The sequence below is a fragment of the Monodelphis domestica genome, chromosome 2 (assembly GCF_027887165.1).
Source record: "Monodelphis domestica isolate mMonDom1 chromosome 2, mMonDom1.pri, whole genome shotgun sequence".
NCBI classification, from domain to species: Eukaryota; Metazoa; Chordata; class Mammalia; order Didelphimorphia; family Didelphidae; genus Monodelphis; species Monodelphis domestica.
In genome coordinates this window covers 280,015,024-280,041,149 of record NC_077228.1, presented here as the reverse complement: position 1 = coordinate 280,041,149, position 26,126 = coordinate 280,015,024, and the positions used below count along the sequence as shown (strand labels likewise).

At 41.5% G+C, this 26,126-nt stretch overlaps 1 protein-coding gene across 3 annotated transcripts in view; it reads left to right on the top strand.

Moving 5' to 3' along the window:
- The first annotated feature begins 279 nt into the window (after positions 1 to 279).
- Positions 280 to 26,126, top strand: part of MOCS1 (molybdenum cofactor synthesis 1) — a 34,219-nt gene continuing 8,372 nt past the window's right edge. The window contains exons 1-8 of one of the 3 annotated variants that reach the window (XM_016431049.2): positions 280 to 492; positions 13,915 to 14,047; positions 15,029 to 15,196; positions 18,595 to 18,759; positions 21,283 to 21,344; positions 21,661 to 21,772; positions 22,730 to 22,842; positions 23,280 to 23,390. In XM_016431049.2, the coding sequence (XP_016286535.2) occupies positions 370 to 492; positions 13,915 to 14,047; positions 15,029 to 15,196; positions 18,595 to 18,759; positions 21,283 to 21,344; positions 21,661 to 21,772; positions 22,730 to 22,842; positions 23,280 to 23,390 (987 nt within the window). In that variant the 5' untranslated portion in view covers positions 280 to 369. The remainder of the gene's footprint in view (positions 493 to 13,914; positions 14,048 to 15,028; positions 15,197 to 18,594; positions 18,760 to 21,282; positions 21,345 to 21,660; positions 21,773 to 22,729; positions 22,843 to 23,279; positions 23,391 to 26,126) is intronic. The other 2 variants (XM_016431048.2, XM_007483838.3) reach the window with 2 other exon arrangements.

Sequence of the window (26,126 nt, the reverse complement as noted above, 5' to 3'; positions counted from 1 at the left end):
CCACATTATCAATACCTGGAGTAAAAAGCCCCCCAAAAAAGTGCAAAGCACAATCCAGGGCAAGAATTTATTCATCCATTGCCTGATGGAAACCATGCAGAGGAATTAATTCACACTGAAGCATCGTGGCCTCAGTTCCAAGTCACTCAATCCGGGCTGAAAACTGTCCTGCCCTAGCTTGAAGGAGTCTGGGACTACAAGTCCCAGAAGGCATCGAGGCACCGGCGTCGACTACTGATTGGCTGCGCTGGCCTCGCCCCCGCCCCGCCTCTCCGGGGTTTGAGACCTCGCGGGGGGTACGTAAAGCAACCCGGGATCATTTAGCCTGGAATCCTTGGCCCGGGCGTGCACTGATTGCTTCCTGGCCCCATGGCTGCATGGCCAATGTCTCGGACGTTCCGGGGATTCCTGAAAGCTGCCGGTAGGGGCTGCAGCTCAAGGGCCCCTGTGACGTTGCCTCGGAATGGGGAGCCGGTTCTGCAAGCATCTCAGGTGAGCGAGCCCCTCCTGGGCATCCAAAATTTCCCTTGGGAAACAGTAACCTAGGCCCTAAGGGGCGATGGAAGCTCATGTCCGGCCTCACCAGAACCTACCCACTTCCCTGCAGGCAGTCTAGCACTTAGGAGGTGGGGAGGGGTCAAAAGGGGTGGATACATGCAGGGGACTGGTTAGGGGTGAAAGGAAGCGAGAAAGTGATTCCCCCAGAGGTTCTGCAAAACACAGACTTCAGGAGCACTGACCTTTTAAGAGAAGGGACGTCAGGGGCCGTAAGGTCCAAATCCACCAGTCCCCATCACGGCTGTCCCATTCCTATTCAGTTTTCTATACCTACAAGAAGTATGGGGATGCGGACTGTTTCCCAGGGAGCTCTGTTTGGTTGGGACTAGAGAAAATTTGTGAATGAAGTAGGCTATTAGACTATGATACCATGTTATAGTGAGGTTTGAGTCTAGCGCGTTAACAAAAATATTTTCTTTCTTCAGGTCCTTCTCCCTTCGGGGTGAAGTGGGCCTGGGTTGCTCTTTGGTTAACAACCAATTCTCCCTATAATGCCTTGGGTTCCCCCTTGTCAAGTAAAATTAGACAAATGGCCATGGATAGTGTTACATAATATTATTTGTCACTGGGATTTGTTTTAAGTTTACAAGAAAAGGAAATAAAATAGAAACCCTCATTCCTTGGGTGAGAACTGCCCCTGTTTGGGGCAGTTTATCATAGACCCGATCCCTTGGGCTGTTGCTAGGGCTGGAGCCCAAACTACCTAGAACTAACTGGAGATATATATATATATCACTAGAAGGCTAAGCAAATCATGAAGTCATTGTATCCATAAGTACACCTCTCTCTTCTGAGTAAAGACTACATTCTGTTGCTTTTTTCTTGAGGGAAGAGTGGAAGGTGGAGATACTAGCCAGTTCAGACCCCAGCTAACTGGGTATCAACTCAAAGATTAGTATAGACTTGTGCTAAGAAGTTTGCAAATATAGACTCAGACTAGACTCAGAGCTCAGAGGGAAGAGGATAAAAGCCTGATGAGTTCCCTAGGCAGGGGCTTTTCTCCTCTATTCTTCTGTGTTTCTGCTCCCACAGTTCTTTCTCTGGGTGTGGATAGTGTTCTTTCTTATAAGTCCCTCAGAATTGTCCTGGATCATTGCATTGCTACTAGTAGGGAAGTCCATTTATTATATTTGATTGTGCCACAGTGTAAGAGTCTCTGTGTACAATGTTCTCCTGGTTTTCCTTTCACTCTGCATTAATTCCTGGAGGTGATTCCAGTTCCCATGGAATTCCTCCAGTTCATTATTCCTTTGAGCACAATAGTATTCTATCACCAACATATACCACAATTTTTTCAGTAATTCCCCAATCGAAGGGCGTCCCCTCATTTTCTAATTTTTTGCCACCATAAAGAGTGTGGCTATAAATATTTTTGTACATGTATTTTTCCTTATTATGTCTTTGGGGTGTAAGTCCAGCAGTGGTATGGCTGGATCAAAGGGCAGGCCATCTTTTAACACCCTTTGGACATAATTCTAAATTGTCTTCAGAATGGTTGGATCAATTTACAATTCTACCAGCATGCATTAATGTCCCTGTTTTGCCACATCCCTTCCAACATTTATTACTTTGCTGTCATATTAGTCTGTTGGGTGTGAGTTGGTACCTCAGAGTTTAACAAAGTTTAATTGTTCAGTTGTAGCCAACTCTTTGTGAACCATTTTGAGGTTTTCTTGGCAAAGATCCTGGAGCAGTTTGCCATTTCCTTCTCCAGCTCATTTTACTGAGGCCAACAGGGTTAAGTGACTTGCCCAGGTCAAATTTGAACACAGGTCTTGGTGACTCCAGGCCTAGTAAGCTATTCACCATGCCACCTGGAAGCCCAAAACATTTATTAAGTGCATCTACCTGCCAGGCACTGTGATAAGCCCTGAGGATGCAAAGAAAGGGAAGAAAGTGATCCCTGGCCTTAAAGAGTGCATGTTTTGATGAAAGAGACCTATGTAAACAACTATTTACAATCAGGATAGGTAGAATATAGCTAACATATAAGAGCTGGAAAGAGCTGGAAAGAGCTTTGAGTGAGCATCTGTCCCAGTCCTTTTGTTTTGCAGAGGAGGAAACTAAGGCCCTTGGAGTCAAGTGACTTCTTGGGATATGGAAAGCATAAGCCACCAAAGGATTCAAAGTAATATTTTAAGCAGGTGGGCTTGGATTTTGGTACTTTCCTTTGGGAGAGGTGAAGAATATTACCGTGTGTGTGTGTGTGTGTGTGTGTGTGTGTGTTTGGAAAGACAAAGGGGAAGAGTGCTTGAGAAATATGTGTCTTTAGAAGGGGTTAGAGAACAGCAGAAGCTGAATAAACTACAAAATAAGTTATACCCCTAAAGTGAAATCTCCTTGGCTCTCCCAGACTTTGAGTATTGCTTCATCCCTTCCTGCTGAATCATTTCCCTTGGCTTTCTCACCTGCTCCAGTTTCAACTCTCTTAGATTTCACTTTCCCATCCTCCACCATTCTCCCCAAACTCCCTCCATCCTTTGTGGCTTAATCTGTTCTGGAGTGTAGGATCAGGAGTGGGGCACCTAGGCTCTGGAGAAGGAAGAAGACCAGGGTGGCTATTTTAAGGACTGAGAGAGAAAAGTAGCAACAACAACAAATCCTAATCCTGGAATAAACACAAATTCCCTAGATATATGACCTCTCTTGGCTTGAGCTGTTGGGACAAAGATCAAGGATTCAGAACCAAGAGATCAGGGAGGAGGAAAGTGGGCATGGGTCCAGACTAACGCTGGCTTCTTTGCCTTCCTAGAGTTCAAGCCCTGGGTATTCCCATGAGTTGAGTGAAGTTATATCTTTTCAAGTTAAGAGCAGTAGATGAGGAAGGGTAGGAAGTGATGCAAGGTTCAGAATTTAAAGCAGGAGTTCTTAACTTGGGAACTTGGTAAACTTAATGTTAAGGAACAAATATAGATAATCATATTTTGATATAATTGATTTCCTCTGTTATCCTATGCACTTTATTTTATGCTTTTAAAAACATTTTGAGGGGGAAGCTAGGTGGCTCAGTGGATTGAGAGCTAGGCCCAGAGATGGGAAGTCCTGGGTTCAAATGTGACCGCAGACACTTCCTATATGGGTGACCCTGGGCAAGTCATTTCATTCTCATTGCCTAGCCCATACCCTTGTTCATTCGTTTCAGTAGTGTCTGACTCTTCTTGACCTGATTTGGGGCTTTCTTGGCAAAGACTTGGCAAAGGAATGGTTTGCTATTTTCTTCTCCAGTGGATCCGTGCAAATAGAGGTTAAATGATGATTTCCCCAGGATCATACAACTAGTAAATGACTGAGGCTAGATATGAACTCAGGTCTTTCTGATTCCAGGCCCAGTGTCTATCCTAGCTGCTTCCTAGGGCTTTCCTTCCAACATATATTGTTGGGGTAAGACCAGTTGGATGGGTCATTCCATACCAAAGGGATCCCAGGTCCCATCCTGCCCTCACTCCTCAGGCTACCTCCAAATCCCCCAAATGTCCAGGAACAGCACTTGGCACTGGGTGGTACAGACTGATTGGACCTGATGCCTTTCTCTCCCAGAGGGCATTAGGGGTCATGCCAACATTAGGATTGCAGTACTTACAGGAACTGATAAATCCCTTAGTGTAGTCACTTGGTAACAAAAGAATGCATTTATGCCTTCCTTGCTCTGGATTGGGACATCTATAAAGCAGGCCAGAGTAGCTTCTTTACACTATAAGTCGTCACTCAAGGAAAGCCTCAGGCAAAGCTTGATTGCTTCTGGTTGGACCTTGTGTACCTGTTTGCTCACAGACCTTTCCTAACTAACATTTTTTTTTTAACCACAGCTTATTGATATTATTCCTCCTCATATAACCTGTAGTCCAGGAAAACTGGTGCTTTTGCTGTTCCTTATACTTGTCATTCATTGACATAATATCTTCATCTCTTTGATTTTTATATAGCCATCCTTTTGATGTTTTCCTCAATAAAGCATTCCCTAGAGTCAAGAAGACCTGAGTTCAATCCCAACCTCACATACTACTAGCTGTGTAATCCTAGGCAAGTCACTTCACCTTGTTTGCCTCAGTTTCCTCATCTATAAAATGAACTGGAGAAAGAAATGACATACTTCTCCAGGATCTTTGTTGAGAAAACTCCATGTTTGGCATTGCTATGCTATGGTCCATAGGGGTCACAAAGACTTGGATGTACCTGAACAAAACAAAACTCCTTTATCTATAATGCAATCTCTCCTCTCTCCTGGTGCTCCTTGTAGGCCCAACTCTTAGAATCTCTGTTGCCTTTAAAGCTCAGATTATATGTCAACTCCTTCATGAGCCTTTCCTGATTTGCTTTTCCCCATCTGCCATTAGTGACTCTTTCCATCAAATAACCTCATGTTTGCTTTGTACATATTTATGTGTATATATTTATGTGTATACATGCTGTCTTCCCAATTAGAATATAAGCTCCTTGAGGGTAAAAACCGTCTTTTAGACTCTTTTTTTGAAAAAATCTCCATCACTTAGCACCGTGCATGGGCATATGTGTTGTTCACTTGTGTTTGGTTCTTCATAACCCTGTGGACCATATCATGCCAATATTGGCCAGGGAGCTTTCTTGGCAAGAATACTGGAATGGTTTGCCATTTCCTTTTTCAGTGAATTGAGGCAAGCAGAGGTGAAGTGATTTTATCTAGGGTCATACAGCTAGTAAATGGTTCAGGCCTGATTTCTTCTCTCCAGGCCCAGTGTTCTGTCCACTAAATTGGCTCAAGCTGGCTCAGTAGAATGTTAACTCATTAAGGGTAAGGACAGTTCCATTTTTGTTTTTATATCCTAAGTGCCTAGAACATAGTAGATGTTTATTATCTATTTAATTGAATACTTTCCTTGAATCTCTAACTGATTCATAAAAATATGTGCTTTAGAGAGAAACAAAACAAGATATTCTATGAAATCTGATCAGGAAAGACATCCATTAAAGAAAGAAGGAAAGACAAGGGAAATTTTCTAGAGGAAATAGCACTCTCCCTGTTTTACTGATGCCCTGGGATATTGACTTAGACTAGAACCCTGATGGTTTGGCTTCCATTTCAGGGGTTTTTCTGTTTTATTGTCTCCCTTTCTTTTCCTTCTCCTACCTTCCACTAAGTCTTCAGAAGACCTGAATTCTAATTGTAGCTCTAAGAATAACAAACTGTGTGACTTTGGGGAAGTTTCTTAAATTCCATGTCTCAGTTTCAACTGGGTTGGATCAGCTGGCCTCTAAAGTCTCTTCTGGCTCCAGATCTGAGGTCTCTTGTTTTAAGTCATGTGCTTCTCTGCTCTAAGAAGAAATGAGTCTTCTCCCTGTCTTGTACCCCCATATTACATCCCCTTTAACTTAGGTTAGAATATCTACATGAATCTGAAGAAAGATCCAGGGTTCTGTTCTGTATTGATTCTTAGGATCATGGTAAAGGGCAAAGGGAGGATGGACAATGAGACTGGAGGTTTGGGCTCTCCCTCTAAAGTGTATCTTTTCTTCTCTGTATCTCCTAGATTTCTGTCCCTAGGATAGGTTTGTGCTATTCTGCATGGCCTCCTTCCAGACATTTGCTCTTAAGGAACCCCTAATAGGGGAGTTTAGTACTTGCTCTTTAGGAGTAAATGAAAATGAATAATAATGATCATCACTGAACAAGGTTAGGACCTAGTCTTTTCTGAGCCTTTTACCAACCACTGGTTGCTTTCTGCTTCCTGATGTCCTTTTTGTCAATGAGGATGAATGTGGGGATGGGCTTTGTCTATGTTTTCCTATTAGAAAAGATGTTGGAAACAGAACCAGGGACATACTGTGAGGCACAGGGAAAAGGACAATCTAGATTAAGCAGTCATTAAACCAGCATTTATTCAGCCTCACACTGTCTTCACCTTTAAATGAGGGTGATAACATAAGAATAATTATGCAAGCCAGCTATGTGGTTCAGTGGATTGAAAACCAGGCCTTGAGACAGGAGATCCTGGGTTTAAATCTGGCCTCAGACACTTCTTAGCTGTGTGACCTTGGACTTGTGACTTCACTTATTCCCAATTGCTTAGTACTTACTTCTCTTCTGTCTTAGAACTGATGCTTAGTATCTATTATATTTGGCATTAATTCTAAGGCAGAAAGTAAGGTTATCTGTGTGACTCTGTGTGTGTGTGTGTGTGTGTGTGTGTGTGTGTGTGTGTGTGTGTGTGTGAGAGAGAGAGAGAGAGAGAGAGAGAGAGAGAGAGAGAGAGAGAGGAGAGAAGGAAGAGAGGGATGGAGGGAGGGGGAGAAGAGGTTAAAAAAAAATAGCCTTTTTTGATTTATTCAGAGTTTATAAGATTTTGACCTTGTTTTCTTCTTACATTCTGAACAGAAACACCAGATAAATAGGGTATTTCCTTATACAGAATTTAACAGAAGAGGATTATGTTCAAACTTGGATTTCTATTATGAGCAGTTTGCTTTTCTTTTAAATACATTCAACATGTAACTTTCAAAGTTGTTTTGCTTGACTCCGATTCTTCTTTTTAAATTTTATTTTATTTTTTAATTTAGAACATTTTTTCTTCGTTACAAGAATCATATTTTTCCCTCCCCCCCACCCCCACACACTTTCCCATAGCTGGCGCACCATTCCACTGGGTTTTACATGTGTCCTTGATCAAAACCCATTTCCGTGTTGTTGGTATTTGCACTAGGGTGATCGTTTGGGTCTACATCCCCAATCATATCCCCCTCGACCCATGTAATCAAGCAGTTGTTTTTCTTCTGTGTTTCTGTTCCCACAGTTCTTTCTCTGGATAGCTTCTTTCTTATAAATCCCTCCAAGTCATTCAGGATCACTGCATTACCACCAATGGAGAAGTCCATTACATTCGATTGTACCACAGTGTATCAGTCTATGTGTACAATGTTCTCCTGGTTCTGTTCCTTTCACTCTGCATCGCTTCCTGGAGGTTGTTCCAGTCTCCATGGAATTCCTCCACTTTGTTATTCCTTTTAGCACAATAGTATTCCATCACCAACATATACCACAATTTGTTCAGCCATTCCCCGATTGAAGGCCATCCCCTCATTTTCCAATTTTTGGCCACCACAAAGAGTGCAGCTATGAATATTCTTGTACAAGTCTTTTTCCTTATTATCTCTTTGGGGTACAAACCTAGCAGGGCTATGGCTGGATCAAAGGGCAGACAGTCTTTTGTCACCCTTTGGGCATAGTTCCAAATTGCCCTCCAGAATGGTTGGGTCAGTTCACAACCCCACCAGCAATGAATTAATGTCCCCCTTTGCCACATCCCCTCCAGCATTCATTACTTTCCTTTGCTGTAATGTTAGCCAACCTGCTAGGTGTAAGGTGATACCTCAGAGTTGTTTTGATTTGCATCTCTCTGATTATAAGAGATTTAGAACACCTTTTCTGCGGTTCTGTACATTTAAAAATAAATACTAATCTGGGACTGGCAAAGACATAGAGTGGTACATCAGTAGAATAGCTTGAGCACACAATCCAGAATAGGTAATGACCATAGTAATATAGTGGTTGATAAATCCAAAGAGCCCAAGTTTTGGGACAAAAGCTCACAATTTAACAAAAACTTCTAGGAAAACTGGCAGAACCTAGGTATAGACCAACATCTCGTTTTGCATACCAAGATAAGGTAAAAATTGATAACATTATTTAGACATAAAGGATAATACCATAAGCAAATTAGGGGAGCAGTAATAGTTTTCCTGTCATATCTATAGATAAAGGAAGAATTCATGATGAGATAAAGAGTATTACAAGGTGTAAAATAAGATGATTACATTAAATTTAAAAATGTTTATAGAAACAAAACTCATGCAGCAAAGATTAAAAAAAAACTGGGGCAAAGCTTTTTTACAGCAAGTTTCTCAGATAAAGACCTTATTTCTTAAATATATAGAAAATGGAGTCAAATTTATAAGAATGTATGTCATTGCCAACTGATAAAAGATCAAAGGATATGAATAGTATTCTTCAGATAAAAAATCAAAGCTATCTATTTTCATATGAAAACAAAATGCTCTAAATCACTATTGATTAGAGAAATGCAAATTAAAACAACTGAGGTACCACCTTACACCTATCAGATTGAATAATATGACAGAAAAGAAAAATGACAAATGTTGGAAGGGATATGGGAAAATTGAGACATTAGACACACTATGTGAGCTGTGAACAACAATTCTGGAGGGCAATTTGAAACTATGTCCAAGGGGCTATAGAATTGTACTCTTGGCTCAGCAATATCACTACTAGATTTGTATCTCAAAGAGATTTTTTAAAAAGGAAAAGGACTGATATGTACAAAAATGTTTATAGCAGCTCTTTTTTTTGGTGACAAAGATTTGGAAATTGGAGAGATTCCCATCAATTGGAGAATGAATGACTGAATGAGCTGTGTAGCATAAGATTGTTTTGGAATACAATTGTATTGTAAGAAATGATAAATAGGATGCTTTTAGAAAAGCTTAGCAAGAGTTACATGAACTAATCCAAAATAAAATGAGAAGAACTAGAACATTGTATACTGTAACAGTAATATTGTATAGTGATCAACCTTGGACTTAGCTATTCTCATCAATTCAAAGATCCAAGACAATTTCAAAGGACCAATGATGAAAAATGTTATCTACCTCCAGAGAAAGAACTGATGAAGTCTGAATGCAGATTGAAGTGTACTGGTTTTTAAAATTTTTTCCTTCTTTTTTCTTTTACTTTTTTTAGGGGGGGAGGTCTGTGTTTTCTTTCAAATCATGACTTAAAAGGAAATATATTTTGTGTAACTGCACAGATGTAACATATAAAATTGCTTGCCTTATCAAAGAGGGGTAGGAGAGGGAGAGAGAGAATTTGGAACTCATATTTTTTGAAAAGAATTTTAAAAATTGTTTTTACATGTAATTGGAAAAATCAAATATTTTAAAAATAAAAATTCCTTCAATTACCTCATTTTATTTATGTCTCTTCTTTTTTTTCCCTGTCTATCCCTATTCCTTCTATCCTTCCCCCTCCATTCCAATTAGAAAAAAAAAAGAAAATCAGAGCCTTTGTTACAAATATACATAAGCAAATAAAATAAATTCCTGAAATGGCCATGTCTGAAAATGAATTTCTTATTCTGCATCATGGGACTACTACCTCTCTCAATGGGCTGTTCACATGTTTCACCCTCTAGAATCATGATTAGACATTGCATTGATTAGGGTTGTTAGAGCTCTCAAACATGTCTGTCTTGATAATATTGTTAATGTTCCCTTGGCTCCAGCTCATTTAGCTGTATCAGTTCAAATAACTCTTCCCGAGTTTCTTTGGTGCAAAAATATAATACTACGTTCACATATTATAATTTCTTAGACCTTCTGTTCGTTAGTTTCTGGTTGTTTGTGATAATAAAAAAAGAGTTACTTAAATATTTTTGTCCATTGGGGTCCTTTTCTCTTTTGTCTCTGTGGAGTATAGGTCTTGTAGTAGTATTCTGAGTCACCAGATGTGCAGAATTTAGTGACTTTTGTGGTATGGTTCCTTGCATTCTTTTAAAAAAATGAACCATGGAGGGCAGCTGGGTGGCTCAGTGGATTGAGAGCCAGTCCTAGAGATGGGAGGTCCTAGGTTCAAATCTGGCCTCAGACACTTCCCAGCTGTGTGACCCTGGGCAAGTCACTTGACCCCCATTGCCTAGCCCTTACCACTCTTCTACCTTGGAGCCAATACATAGTATTGACTCCAAGATGGAAGGTAAGGGTTTAAAAAAAAAAAAAAGAACCATGAATGGAAGTTAGAATAAAGTTTATAATTGTAGGTAGTCAGATAGATGACCAAGAATAAGAAACATGAGCATGACAGTGAAAGCAAACCAAAACAAGAGATTGTAAATAGTGTCACATGTAACTTGTTATTTATTAATTCTTAGCCCCAGTGTGAAAGATGGGTTTGTTGATTTTAAATAGTCATGCCAAACTGACCTCGTGATCTTTATCCTGTTCCACAGTTTCTTGTTATATAACATGAGTTTTGTCATTATTATTGTTGGCTTTGCATGCTTGTAATTGCCTTTACATGTTTTGTTCTTCTGGCTCTGCTTTCTTTGCTTGGAATCATGTCATCTAAGTCTTTTATATTTCTGTGAATTCTTCATACCAATTGATTCTTTAAAAATATTCTGCGAACCTATGAATACATTGGTCTAGTTCCCAGTAGGGGAAAGAAAAAAACATTCCCTCTGTGAATGAAGACCAGAAAAGACTTTGCAATTTAACACCCTAGAGTATAGACTTGCCCAAGGTTTCACAGGCAGTATGTGTCAAAAGCAGAACTTGAACTCAAAGCTTCCTGACAATGAGGCCAGCTCTTAACCTACTGCATCTTGTTGCTATTTTTTTAATGGTTTAGTATATTAATTAGAATTTTGAACCCTTGGACTTCATCCCCCCAGAAATCCTTTACTATTTCCCAGAATTCCTCTCCTCTCTCCACCACCTTGCATGGTCACATTTATATAACTTTCTGTGGCTCCTCCCCCTTTTTTTCTTCTTTATGGAGATCATGGTTGAGTTAGGCAGGTTTTTACTCTAGCTTTTTATTTCAAGTTGTTATTAATAAATCTTATAAATATAATGCTTGAGTTATTGTATGTTAATTTTAACTCTCACAATAGTAATATTCCATTGGGAAGCTAGGTGGTTCAGTGGCTAGAGTAGTGGGCCTGGAGTTTGGAAGACTCATCTTCCTAAATTAAAATTTGAAATTTTGGCCTCAGACACTTACTAGCTATATGACCCTGGTGAAGTCACTAGCTCAGTTTTCTCATCTTTCAAATGAGCTGGAGATAGAAATAGCAAATCACTCTAATATTTTTTGCCAACTATAAATGAATGAACAATACCACAACAGTAATATTCCATTAGTTTCACATAAATCTTTTTCAGCCAATCTCTAAATCTGTGAGTACTTGATTTGTTTATATCTTTTTCAAAAATCATTTTTATTTATTTTCATATTTTTCCCAGTTACATGTAAAATAATTTTTATACTGCACTTTCTTTAAGGTCTAAAATCTCTCCCTTTCTCATCTCTCTCCCACCTGCCATCCTAAGATGGCAAGCAGTTTTCTTTTATTACTTTTACAAATTATGCTACTAGGAATATCTTTATAAGTTTTATTTTCCTATCAATGACCTCCTTGGGGTACATATAGTCTTAGTAGTGAGACCACTGGATCAAAGGTTATGAGGAGTCCTGTGTCTCAGATAATGAAAAGATTCTATTTTCAAGGTAATGATTATTAGCTTCAAATGAGAAATATAAACATAACTAAGTATAATATGAGGAAAAGGGAAAGAGAAATTCAAAAGAGATGCTCAGGAAACATGCTGGGAGGAATTTGAGAAAGATTTCTCTCAATTGATGGTGAGGGTGGGATTGGAAGGCTTCCCAGAAGAAGTGGCATCTCAGTTGGCTATTAAAGGGAGACTTAAACAGTTAAAATGAAAGGGAATCCATTCCAGGCATAAAAGAATGAGAGTAATGACACAATGAGAATGGAGAGTAAGAAGTAGACTAGTGTGGATAGAATTTGGAGTGTATTCAGCTCAGTTTTTCCTGTCTCCAGATCCAGCGTACTACCTCTCAGCCATCTAGGAAAGAAAGAAAGGTAGATAAGAAAATAGAAAGAGAGAGAGAGAGAGAGAGAGAGAGAGAGAGAGAGAGAGAGAGAGAGAGAGAGAGAGAGAGAGAGAGACAGAAAGAAAGGAAGGAAGGAAGAAGGAAAGGAGGGACAGGGAGAGAGAGGGATGGAAAGAGGGGAGGGAGGAGGGAGGAATAAATGAAGGAAGGGAGGGAGGAAGAAAGGAAAGGAGGGAGGGAGGGAAAAAGAAAGTAAAAGAAAGATATTTGGATGGATGGTTAGATAGATGATAGATAGATGGATAGGCAAATAGATAGATAGATAGATAGATAGATAGATAGATAGATAGATAGATAGATAGATAGACAGACAGACAGACAGACAGGCAGGCAGGCAGGCAGACAGACAGACAGACAGACAGACAGACAGACAGATATAGATCACTGCTTACTCTGTGCTAAATACTTTGCTCCATACTGGGGATACAGATAGAGAAGCAAGCAAGTCCCTGTAGGCCCTTAAAGTCCCTCTACTCAAAGAAGAGGGGTAGGAGGGAGGGGAATTTTGGTTTGGACAGTCATAGGTAGGGATAATTGTCATTCAGTTGTTTCAGTCATATCGGATTCTTTGGAATTTTCTTGTCAAAAATACTAGAGTATTTTGCCATTTCTTTCTCCAGCTCATTTGACAGATGAGGAAGCTTAGGTAAACAGGGTGAAGTCACTTGCTGAGGGTCATGCAGCTAGTAAGTTTCTGAGGCTGGATTTGAAATCAGGTCTTCATGATGCCAGGCCCAGTGTTCTATTCACTGCACCACCAGTACGCCTCTTTTAATAGTCAGGGGATGTGCATGTAAATGTTTACCAGCTAGGTCTCTGGAAAAATGTAAACACAACAAATTTTTAAGTTTAATCTGCATTATTATGAACATTTTCCATTAATTTCTTGAACCTAGGTTATTAATAAAACAATAATTCATGCCCTGATTTGAAACAAGCCTTTGCTGATTTCCAAATTTACAAATGTTCTCACTAAAAATTTAACACTTAGGCTGTGAAATGGGAGACTCCTTCCAGGACAGTAGTGGAATTTCATTTGATCCAATGCATCTTTCACTCTTGAATCCAGTTGGTGTTGAGAAGTTGGCAGGAGAATCAAGTGAGGCATGGCTAGACTAGTCAACTATAGCCGGCCATGTATGGGACACTCATCCATCAGGACTTTAGGGGCTTTAGTCTACAGGGTCTTTTGTGCAGTCTTTGTGGCAGGATGGCTGATAAGGTGATGGTCAAGGAGTGAAGTAAAGGGTCTCGAATGCCAAGATTAGACATTTATACTTTATTTGGTGGACAGTGAAGAGCCACTGATTTTTTTGAGCTGAGAAGCCATGTAATATTTGTATTCCCTACCTCATTGTTCTTGTGAAGAGGATTTAAGAGGCAATGAGTACAAAAGTACTCTATAATTGCAAACTATTTAGTGGTTAGGGTGCCGGGTCTGGAGTCAGGAAGACTGCATCTTTCTGAGTTCACATCCTTCCTAGCTGTATGACACTGGGCAAGTCACTTCACCTCTTTTGCCTCAGTTTCCTCATTTGTCAAATGACCTGGAGAAGAAAATGGCAAACCCTTTCAGGATCTTGATAAAGAAAACCCAAAATGGGATCACAAAGAGTCAGATACAATTGAAATAACTCATCTTAATAAATACCAACTGACCTCTCTCTCAGGAGCTGTCCCCAGCCAGGCGGAGGGAGTTCCTGCGAGATCATGCTGCCCCCTTCTCAGCTTTCCTCACTGACAGCTTTGGCAGAAGACACAACTACCTGCGCATTTCCCTCACTGAGAAATGTAACCTTCGGTGTAAGTTGGTGTTCTCTTCCCAAATAGTTTTGGCTCCCTTCTGTCCTCATCCCAGCCAGCCACACATCTGCCTCATCAATTAAGTGATTCTCCGTATCTCACCTCTTCCAGGAAGCTTCCTGACCACTCATAAAAGAGTTCATGGACACAAAGCTTCCTTACTTCCCCACTTCAGTAATCAACATTTCAACACAAGGGATGAAATTTAGGATTGGATCTAGGAGTAGACTGAATTTTAAGATTAAAATTTAATTGGAAATATGTTTTGCATAATCACATATGTTTAACTCTTTCAATTACTTTACTTCTCAGTGAGGGGGAAGAGAATTTGAATGTTAAAAATTGTTTTTCTGTATAATTGGAAAAAATAAAACATTTATTTATTTTTATTTTATTTTTATTGTTATGCAAAGCACACTTCCATAGTGGTCACTGTTGTAAGAGCAAAGTCATATATAACCCAAATCCCCAAATAAAGCCACAAATACAGTGATGTAAAAGATGACTCCAAAAGTTCTTTCTCTGGAAGTGGACAACATTCCCCATCAAAAGTCAACATTATTAAAAAAAAAAAAGATTAAGATTTAGGTTGGGTATCAAAGTTAGATTTGGATTGAGACTGTGGGTGAGATGTAGATGGGAGTCAGCAGCTGGGTGGCTCAGCGAGCAGAGAGCCAGCCCTAGAGATGAGAGGTTCAAATCTGGCTTCAGTCACCTCCTAGCTGTGTGATCCTGGGTAAGTCATTTAACACTCATTACTTAACCCTGATGGCTCTTCTACCTTGGAACCAACACACAGTATTGAGTCTAAGATGGAAAATAAGAGTTAAAAAAAAAAAGACAGGTCAGGATTGTAGCTATGTTGAAGGTTAGAATTATGATTGTTTTGTAGTGGGGAGAGCACAAGTCTTGGAGGAAACAGATTTCTATTTGAGGGAGCTTCAGATTTAACTACTTTCCTATTTACCATCTCCTTCCCAGGTCAGTACTGTATGCCTGAGGAGGGCGTCCCGCTGACTCCCAAGGCGGACTTGTTGACCACAAGGGAGATCCTGACCCTTTCCCGGCTCTTTGTGAAGGAAGGGGTGGACAAGATCCGGCTCACGGGTGGGGAGCCTCTCATCCGACCTGATGTAGTAGACATTGTGGGTGAGTCCTGGCTGAATCCGAAACTTCCATTCCTGCCCCTGCCACCCCCTTCCCTCTTTTCTCCCCCTGGGCATCGTCTCTGGGCCACGTCTAGCACCTTCCAGAAGGGACTGTCAGATGTGCTGCCTGATAGTCCTGTGACTCCAAGTCTGCCGCTGCTGCTTGCAGAAGCCACTTGGTGCGGGTGCTTTTTAGCCTTCAGTTCTGCTCACATAGCAAAAGCCAAGCTCCTGCCCCCCTTCATCTCCCTGCAACCCCCGCTGACCGCTGCAGAAGTGCTGCTCATCCTTCCCCTCCCCACATCTCAGTCACTTAGTTTTCACCCCAGTTTTTTTATGCTAAAACCTTACCGCATTTCAATCCTGTCTCCCTGGCTTCAGTCGCTCACTCTAGAGGGACAAGAGTGCAAGATGGGGACTGGGCTCGGCTCCAAATCCTTGTTCTGCTGCTTGCCCTATGTAGGAATTAAATTAAAGCTGAATACTTGAAGCATTATATTTTATAAAGTTTATTATCTAACGAAACAGAACCACGTGACTAAGTTTTTTCTACCTGCTCAAAATGCCCAAAGCCACGGACAGGAAGGAAAGAGCTAGACACGGAACTCCACCCACCTTATATCCTGTCTACATCAGTGATGACAGGAAGTGGGTAGGGTGCTGGGAATCCTAGCATAGTTGTTAGGGGAACAGATTCAAATGACACATATTGGGACCTTGGACAAGGTTTGGATCTCGATTTCTTCCGCCATCAAAGGAGGAGGCTGGCCCACATGGCCTGTAAGATCCTTTCCAACTAAATCTTACTGACTCTATTGTTCTTCCACCTCCAGCCCCATAGCCCTCTCTTGGGGATATTAGTCCCGTTCATTCGCGCAACAGCCTTTGCAGAGGTGGCTGGACTCTCCTAGGGGTTACCTCAGTGCCTGTATTCTCAGAATTAACCTGAGCCCTATCAACTCTGCTTGTGGCCAGCTTCCTCCCCATCCGAGTCCCTTGTCCCTCTCAGCCAAGTCTCTGCCGTATCTTCCTGGAGCCACAGGGTGACAGATGGTGGTAAGAGCTGCCACAATAGTGTTGTCCTTCGTCAGTGTTTCTTCCGATCTTCATGCCAACCTGATAAAGGAGGGAATGCAGAGATCCCTCTCCTTTTTTTTTTTTAATAGAGGAAGAGGAGGAGTCTCAGAGAGGTGAAGGCATTTATTTGTCCTTCACACACCAAGATAGTAATGGAACCAGGACTCCCTGAGACCCAGACCTCTTGCCAGTGTGCTGCAGTTTTACATCAGCTATGATGGGCCATGGGAGTGGTCATAGATAGGATGCATGATGGGCTACAAAGCATCAGTAGCTGGGAGGAGTCTGTCCTCAGAAAGGTGGAGCAGTCTCTGGGCCTCTGGTTGGGAAGATGGCAGGTAAAGCCTCTCCTTCCCAGGGAGAGCTGTAAAAAAACCACAACTGTAGGGAACGGGGGTGGGGACAGCTGGGTGGCTCAATAGATTGAGAGCCAGACCCAGAGAGGAGAGGTCCTGGGTTCAAATCTGGCCTCAGACGCTTCCTAGCTGTGTGACCCTGGGCAAGTCACTTGACCCCCATTGCTTAACCCTTACTACTCTTCTGCCTTGGAGCCAGTACAAAGAATTGAGTCTCAGACAAAAGGTAAGGGTTTAAAAAAACAATTGTGACCTCTCTAATTTTGTGACATTTGCTGATACACATGTTCACTTCTATTTGGTGTAATCTTACTTATGCTCATGTTGTTATTTAATAAATATTTCTTCAGTGGAAACAGTTCTATTGGGTCAGGCCTGAGGTTGGGAGATGGACTGGGGGAAGGGGGACAGATCACTGGATCTGCAGTTAAATGATCTGGGTCTGGGTCTGTGTCCTAGCAATGTGAGCTTAGCTAAATCCCTACCCCTCTCTGGACACCTCTAAAGTGGAGAGGTTGTTCTGGATCAGTGATATCAAACTCAAATAGAAATGTGGTCCTAAACTCTTCATTAGGATCTCTGTTTTAGAAAATCACATATTAATTTTACCTCCATTCTATTTTTATTCATCTAACTTAATTATTTGACTCATTTGTTAAATATTTCCCAATTACATTTAAAAAAAAAACCTCTTACCTTCTGTCTTAGAATTAATATTAAGTATCAGTTCCACAAAGAGTGGTAAGGGATAGACAATTGGAGTTAAATGACTTGCTCAGGGTCATACAGCTAGGATGTGTCTGAGGCCATATTTGAACCCAGGGTCTCCCATCTCTAGGCCTGGCTCTCTATCTACTGAGCTACCTAGACCCCCCTCCCTATTACATTTTTACTTTCCATCTTATTATCAATAATGTATATTGGTTCCAAGGCAGAAGAGTGGTAAGGGCTAGGCAATGGGGGTCAAGTGACTTGCCCAGGGTCACACAGCTGGGAAGTGTCTGAGGTCAAATTTGAACCCAAGACCTCCCACCTCCAGACCCGGCCTTCTATCTGCTGGCCTTACCAATTAAATTTTTATCTGGTTCAGCCTCTTATGACCCTTGTTGCCTTGTTTAACACCTCTGCTCTAAATGACGACTATGGTCCCTTCTTTCTGAGTTTTACTGTATGATGAAAGTTATTACTATCCCTGCCTCCACTATCTCCCTCACCCATCCAACCAACCAGTCAACCAACCAAGAAGTGTTTCTTCCAAGAAATACTCAGAATCTTTTCCTGCTTCCAACAATGGGGAACTACACAAAGAGACTGAACCAATTCCAAATCTCCCTCTAGGCCCTCTGCCTGGCTTCAGTCTCACTTGCCTGAATTCTCCACTGGTTCTGGGTTCATGTTCAAATGTAGAGCTTAACTGAACTATCACAGGGGCTGTTTGAAAATGCTCCTTTGTATAGGAGGGTAGAAGTGGGAAGACAAGGAGGAGAGGTCCCCACACCACATTGGCTTAAAAAAATCCAGTTACTGGGTATGGTGCATTTTGTAGCATTTACCCTTGACCCTAATAAACAGTTCCATCTCTATATCTAAGGTCCTGGGGCCAAGCACCCTGAATAAAAAAAAGATCCAAAGAGTGTTGGAAAGTCTTTTGTTGTTGTTGTTGTTGATGATGATGATGATGATGATGATGATGATGATGATGATAAACCCTTGGTTCCAAGGTAGAAGAGTGGTAAGGGCTAGGCAGTGGGGGTTAAGTGACTTGCCCAGGGTCACACAGCTGGGAAGTGTCTGAGGCCAGATTTGAACCCAGCATCTCTCATCTCTGGGCTTGGCTTTCCATCCACTGAGCTACCCAGCTGCCCCCCAGAAAGGCTACCTTCTTCCTCTCCCTTACTTTACTAGGGAACACAAACTATTTTCTGAGTTTGATTCCTCCATTCATTCTTTCCCATTCATCCCACAGCTCAGCTTCAACAGCTGGACGGCCTGAAGACTATTGCCATCACCACCAATGGGATCAACCTTGCCCGGCTGCTCCCTCGGCTCCAGGGGGCTGGGCTCAATGCTATCAACATCAGCCTAGATACCCTAGTGCCAGCAAAGTTTGAGTTCATCGCCCGTAGAAAAGGTGACCTGAGCAGATATGTGGGAGGGAATGGATAAGTCCAATTGGAGGTAATGTAGAGTCCTTCCATAGTGGTGTCTTACCTAAGGGTTGGTGGTGAGGTTGGGTTGGCCTTCCTCCATCATCTCAGTCAGTCTTCTTATCCTAAAGTCACTAGAGGAGGTATTAAAGTGTTAAAGATGGAGGGATGAGAGGAAAGAGAAAACTTTTCCCAGGAAAAGGATTTCCCAGACCAGAGACAGCTCAAGCCTTGCTGAATACTTCTAAAAATTCATTTAAATTCACTTCAGTATTATATATGTCTTGCCATTCACAAAGATGAATGAGAACCCATCACCGCCTCCAACGAGTTTATAGTCTAGTAGGGGAGTTTGAGACACAATTATAGAGTTTCAGAGTAGGAAAGAACTTTAGTCCCAAATCTTTACCCTATATTTGAAGATACTAAGTTTGGGAAAGGAAAAGTAATTTTCCCAGAGCCCTATACAGAGCTCATGGCACCACTTGGGTGTCTTGAATTCTAGTCTAATGTTATTTCCGTTATTCCTTTCACTTGCATTCTGTGTTGTACTGTTGTTATTTGTAAGTTGTTGTTTAGTCATTTCAGTTGTATACAACTCTTCCTGACCCCATTTGGGGTTTTCTTGGTAAAGATACTAGAATGATTTGCCATTTCCTTCTCCACCTCATTTTACAGATGAGGAAACGGAGACAAATAGGGTTAAGTGACTTGCCCAAAGTTACACAGCTAATAAATATCTGAGGCCAGATTTAAATTCAGGTCTTTCCAACCCCATCCCTGACATTATATCCCCTGGACTATCTAGCTGCTTGGGTTTGTAAGTACCCTAAAAGAGTGAGGACATAATGAGTATTAGAGGAGCTTGGAGAAAGGGACTGGCCCTGCGATTTCAGTTCAAGGAATATATCCTCTCCCAAGGCAGACTGACACCTCTTCCAAATAGACTAGTATAGACTATATATACATCCAGTATGTGTCAGAGGTGGTACTTGAACTCAGCTCTCCTTGGCTCTAAAGTCAGCTCTTTATCCATTCCACGGGGCTCCCTCTCAGAAGAAAAAAAAATCACTAAGTTGTAATGGATTAGAAAAGGCTTTGCAGAGTTCCTAAAGAGAAAGGATGCCACTGAGGAGGGAGGGTATCGCACACAAAGGGAACTGAGTGCTAATGCTTGGGGGGAAGGAAGGGTTACTATAAGACTGGGAAACAGTTTGGGTTAGTCTGGAACATGAAGTGTTTGAAAAAGAGGAAGTATGAAATAAAGCTGAGAAGGTTGGTTGGGTCTAGAGAGTGAGTGTGGAGGAGGGTCTTAACTAGAAGTTGTGTGTGTGTGCACGTGTGCATGTGCGTGCGTGCGTGTGTGTGTGTGTGTGTGTGTGTGTGTGTGTGTTTTGCAAGCAATGGGAATCATTGAAAGTTTTTGACCCCATGATTGATGGGGATCAGAGTTGTGCATTAGAAATATTCTTCACTCAGCCTGCTCTGAATACTATGCTGAATTAGGATGACCGTGGGAGTAGGAGTGGAGACTTTATTTTGGAATGAGAAGGAAAGTTTTGAAAGAGATTCCAGAATAGGAAGTAAGTGATTGAGGGGACCAAACTGCTAGATGACTGAGGATCTTACTTTTTTTTTAACTAGATTGTGATTTTAATAGTGTAAGAAACTCCTAATGATTGCAATTAAGGAATAAGTAAACCTCTTTCTCCTATGCAAATTGACACCTGCTTTGAAACATGAAGTCTTTTGAGTTGCTTCTCCAAGAAAACAGAAGCATATATATGTATGAAGTGTGTGCATAATATATATGAAGCAATATGGTATATGTAGTTAGAAAACTACAAATTAACATTATTTGTGTTGCATTATATTTTTTACTTATTTTATTAAGTATTTCCCAATTACAGTTTAATCTGGTTCAGGCTTTCCTGGGGAGGTTTAACACAGTGAGTTTTGACCCCTCCGCTGTAGTGCATAGGTTGGAGTTAGGAAGACCTGGGTTCAAGTGTTGCCTCTGACACATACTGGCTATGTGACTCTGGGCAAGTCACCTGATCTCTTAGAGCCCCAGGAAACTTTCTCAGAATATATATATATATTATATATATATACATATATATGGCATATATATATACATATATATATATATATATACTTTCAGAGATTATATGTTACTCATAAATTGGAGTGACAGTCCATAGAAAAGATAATCCATAACACTGGAATAACCAGAGCAAATTCTGTTTACCTTTGGAATTCCCTGTAGGATTTGCTATAGCAGAGTAAGCTTCTCCATGGAATTCGGGTCAGGCTAATGCTTCTGCTGAATAGTGTGGGCAGGGGAAGTTAGAGGAGAAGGAAGTGAGAGTCCATTGGGACATTGGAGAGGAACCACAAATAGATAATTGAGTGTAGTGCATTAACAATAATTGCAACAGCCCAAGGATGTATGGGGGTGGGAGACAACTTAATTCCTCACCTCGTCTCCTTTCTCTACCATGCAGGCTTCCACAAAGTTATGGAAGGCATCCATAAGGCCATTGAGTTGGGCTATGATCCTGTCAAGGTGAGAAAGTTTTGCTGTTAATTCCTTATCCCATTTGCTCCCCTTCCCAATGACCCCTTCTTTTTACATCAGTTCTTTGGCCCCTCAATGACCTTGCATCCTTCTTCCTCCTTCTTAGTTTCCATCCGAGGCCTGCCCTGCCCTTCATCTCCCCTTGTCCCATTGATCCGATGTTAGCTGACTCCAGAAGGAGTCAAGAAAAGGGGTGGAGGGGAAAAAGAGTGATTGGGAGGGAAGAAGACAATGGAGGGTACTGCTTGGGATGAGGGATGCTCTGGATGATGTTGAGTATCAGCGTGCTGCCTTTCTCGGCCAGGTGAACTGCGTGGTGATGCGTGGCCTGAATGAAGATGAGCTGCTGGATTTTGTGGCCCTCAGTGAGGGACTCCCCCTGGATGTGCGCTTCATAGAATACATGCCCTTTGATGGTTAGTGGCTGGGCTGTGGGAAGGGCCCCAAGGCCCAAAAGACTGATCTTTGCCAGGACCATATGGCTGGTATGGCGAATGGCCTCAATGTTGTGGGGGAGCTAGTTGCCCCCAACAATGGATCTCTTTGATTGCAAGCTCTGAAACTGTGTGGGAATTTGTTAGTGATCCTTCAGTGGTCGCACTGAGGATGCCTTAACTACTTAGCCATATTTAATAGGGATAGGAGTGAGGGGGAAATAGTTTTAGGATTGGAGGATCATGAGATTGATTGATTTATTCATTTATTTATTTTAAGGCCTTACCTTTTGTCTTCAAATCAATACTAAGTATTGGTTTTAAGGCATAATAGCAGTAAGGGGGAGGCAATTGGAGTTGTGATTTGCCCAAGGGCATAGAGCTAGGAAGTGTTTGAGGCCAGATTTGAACCCAAGATGTCCCATCTTCAGTCCTGACTCTCCATTGAGCCATCTAGCTGCCTTTTGTTTAGTGTTAATAACACTCATTTCTGTGGTACTGTATGATTAACAAATCTCCTGTCTCACAAAAATCCTATGAGGTGGATCATGAAAATATCATTATCCCCATTTGATAGTTGAAGAAACTAAGACTCTGAGAGGTCAAATAATTTCCCCATTGCCACTTTGTTAGTAAATTGCCATACTGAAAGGAAAGTTGTATGAGATGGGTTTTAAGGGTTCCCTCCAATGTTAAGATTCTGTGATTATCCAAATTTGTCATTTTTACAATGACAATAATAGCGACTGTTCTCATGGCCCTCTGAGGTATACAAAGTCCTTTCCACAGCATTTCCTTTGAGGTATGGAATACAAGCATTATTATATCCATCTTACTGTTAGGGAAACTGAGGCGAAGTGACTCATGCAGGATCACAGCGATGTACCATGCCATGATCTTCTGGAAAGTAACCATGGCTATTATGTGCTGACCCCACAGGTAACAAATGGAACTTCAAGAAAATGGTCAGTTATAAAGAAATGCTGGACACAATCCAACAGCGTTGGCCAGAGCTGGAAAAGCTACCGGAGGAAGCCTCTAGCACAGCTAAGGTTGGAGGGGAAATAGGGCTGGGTCTGAGACAGAGAGGTTAGTTAGCCCATGTCTTCCTCCCAGAGGAAGCGAGTGGTTTGTCAGAGAGTAGGATGTCTGGGGTTGATGTTATAGGAGGAGGGAATAACGTAAGATAATTAAAAAGAAACAAAACCAAAAAATCTTCCCCAGTGTCTTGGTTGAGATATTTCCATTGAGGAAATGGACTGAGCAGTGGGGTGGGCTGGAGATCAGCATGGGAGACGGCATTGCCTTCTTCAAGCATCTATGTTGGGCGTCTTCTGGCATGGAGGTAAAGAAGGATGAAATAGCCCTTATGGAGTTGGAAACCGGTCTGCCTCAAGTAGGGGTTGGGTAAGCAGCTTGCTAAGATATTGGTGGAGACTTCATCTCCCTGGCAACAACCCTAGGACTTCACTTTCTTCTCCTCCTCCAGGCCTTCAGGATCCCTGGTTTCCGAGGCCAGATCAGCTTCATCACATCCATGTCTGAGCATTTCTGTGGGAGCTGCAACCGCCTGCGCATCACAGCTGATGGAAACCTCAAGGTAGGTCACCCTTTCCCCATAATGCCTCACTAGATGTACCCTTTTCTCCCACTGTCATTTCCCTCCAGTGTTATCCACCTCCTCCCAAAGCCATTCTGAATATCTTCTCTTCCCTCCTCCTGAAATATCAATCAATTTGGGATACTGGAAGGGTTTGACTGTAAATCAAGGGTTCTTAACTTGAGGTCCATGCACTTGATTTTTTGAAACATTTTCATAAGTGAATTTCAATATGATCAGTTTCCTATATAATTCTATATATTTTACTTTATTAATTTAAAAACATTCTGAGAAGAATTCCATAGGCTTCCCTGCATTTCCAAAGGGCTCCATGAAACAAGAGAGGTAAAGAATCTATGGTTTAGAGATTCCTTTAGAAAACAGAGGACAGAGATGGTTGATGGTGAGAGAGGCCAACCCTAAGGTGTATTTTGTGTTGTTAATTGGGGGATGATGGGAGCATGGGAACAGGGCTGTGGCAGGCTTCCCTCCTAAACCTTATGGGACTCCAGGATAGGGGTTGATTCTAAGGTAGATTATGATTGCTGAGAAGCTTCCTTTTAGGGCAGCTAGGTTGCTCAGTGGATTGAGAACCAGGCTAGAGTGTGGACCTCCTGGGTTCAAATATGGCCTTAGACACTTCCTAACTGTATGACCTTGAGCAAGTCACTTAGCTCCAATTGCCTAACCCTTACCACTCTTCTGCCTTGGAACCAATACTTAGTATTGATTCTAAAACAGAAGGTATGAGTTTTTAAAAGAAGATGCTTCCTTTCTATTCTATTCCCCTTTTCTCCTCTGCTCTCTGCAAATCCCATTTATTATCACCTTTCCTCAAGCAAAAGGGATCAGGAGTCCCCAAAGTCATAGTCTGGAATGTAAGTGTGGATTCTGCATGAGAACTGTTGCTTTGGGACACCACGGTCAGCTATTTGTCCTTGACATTGAATTCATTTTTATTTAGTAAGTGTTGAAGGGTTATAATAAATGTGCCCAGCATTCTAGTTACTGTCAGAGAATCATTCAGGGAAGCACAGGATCTATTCTGCTTTATAGACAGTATCTAGAAGACCTTACAGTCTCAGACCACAGAATGCATAAGAAAGATTTTTTGAGAAGGTTTGTTTTTTTATTTTTTATTTTTTTAAAGGAATTTGTTTTTTAAAAAGCATCCTTGCCACAAGGCAGCGTTCCAATTGAATGCTACAGGGGACAGAAAGAGATGAGGTGGTCCAGGAAAGCTTCTTAGAGGAAGGGGCTTTTGTGGCAAGTCATATCATAATTGGATAGAGAGAGCAGATTAGAGAAGGTATTCTAGGAACAGGACATGTGAATAGAGGGTAGGAAGGAGAAACATTTTGGCAGATGATGAATAGACCCGTTGGATCAATTACATCACCAGATGTCATTTCCCTCCAGTGTTTTGTTACCATCCCTTCCTAAGTGTTAAAGCCATCTGAATATCTTCCCTTTCCCCTTCTTCAGATAGTAATTATTTTAGGAGTAGGCATGGGAGTGCTGGAAGGGATTGACTGTGGAGGGTCATAAGTCCTAGGATAGGGAATGTGGGCTTAATCCTGTAGGCACTGGGGAGCCACTAAAGATTTTTGAGCTGATGCTGGCAAGTAACATGATCAAAGTGATTTATTCATTAAAAAGATTCTTTAGCACAGGAAGGATTAGAGTTGGGATAACTAGAAGTGACAGGAAGACCAATGAAAAGACCATTTTTAGTAGTTCCAGATTTGAGATCTTTTGAAAAGATGAAAAAACCAGAATTTGATGACTTGACTTCTCCCTGCCAGAGCTGATTCTGAGGTTGTGGTCATAGGTGAGCATGACATATAATGAATGTACCATTGACAAGAAATAGGGACATCTGGGAGAGAAGCTTGATTTAAGTATAGGACACTTTCTAAACATGTCCCTGACCCAGGATTTAAACAGTGATTTTCATAATTCATCCCCCTCTCTCTTTTGGCCACTCAGCCTTTTTTTCCTCAACACTCAAGGATATTTTTTTTTCATTGTCATGAACTTGACGTGGCTTAAGAAGTCCCTTATTTTACAAATGAGGAAAATGAAATCCAGAGTACCTAGGTCAGAAGCAGCCTGGTAGTGTAGTGGATCATTGGGCTCAAGTTCAAATTTAACCAGATACTTTCTAGCTCTTTGAGTCACTTAAACCTGGTATACTTCAGTTTCTTCCTCTGTACAATGGGTTGTTTTTTTTGCACTGAATTTTTTTTAAACCCTTACCTTATCCCCATAGAATCAATACTGTGTATTGGTTCCAAAGCAGAAGAGTGGTAAGGACTAGGCAATGAGGGTTAAGTGACTTGCCCAGGGTCAGCTAGGTAGTGTCTGAGGCCATATTTGAACCTAGGACCTCCCTTCTCTAGGCCTGGCTCTCAATCCACTGAGCCACTCAGCTGCCCCATTGTACAGTGGATTTAATGACAGTACCTACTTTCCAGGGTTATTATAAAGATGAAATGAGATAATATTTGTAAAGTACTTAGCACAGTATTTGGTAGTACATAGCAGGTGCTTAATAAATGCTTTTATCCTTTCTTCTTCAAGCTCCAAGAGGTAGTATGTGTCAGAGACAGGCTTTAATAATAGCTAATATTTAATAATTTTAATAATAGGTAGAGCAGTAGATAGTGTTCCCAGCTTGGAGTTAAGAAGACATCTTCCTGAGTGGCCTCCGACACTAGCTCCATGACCCTAGGC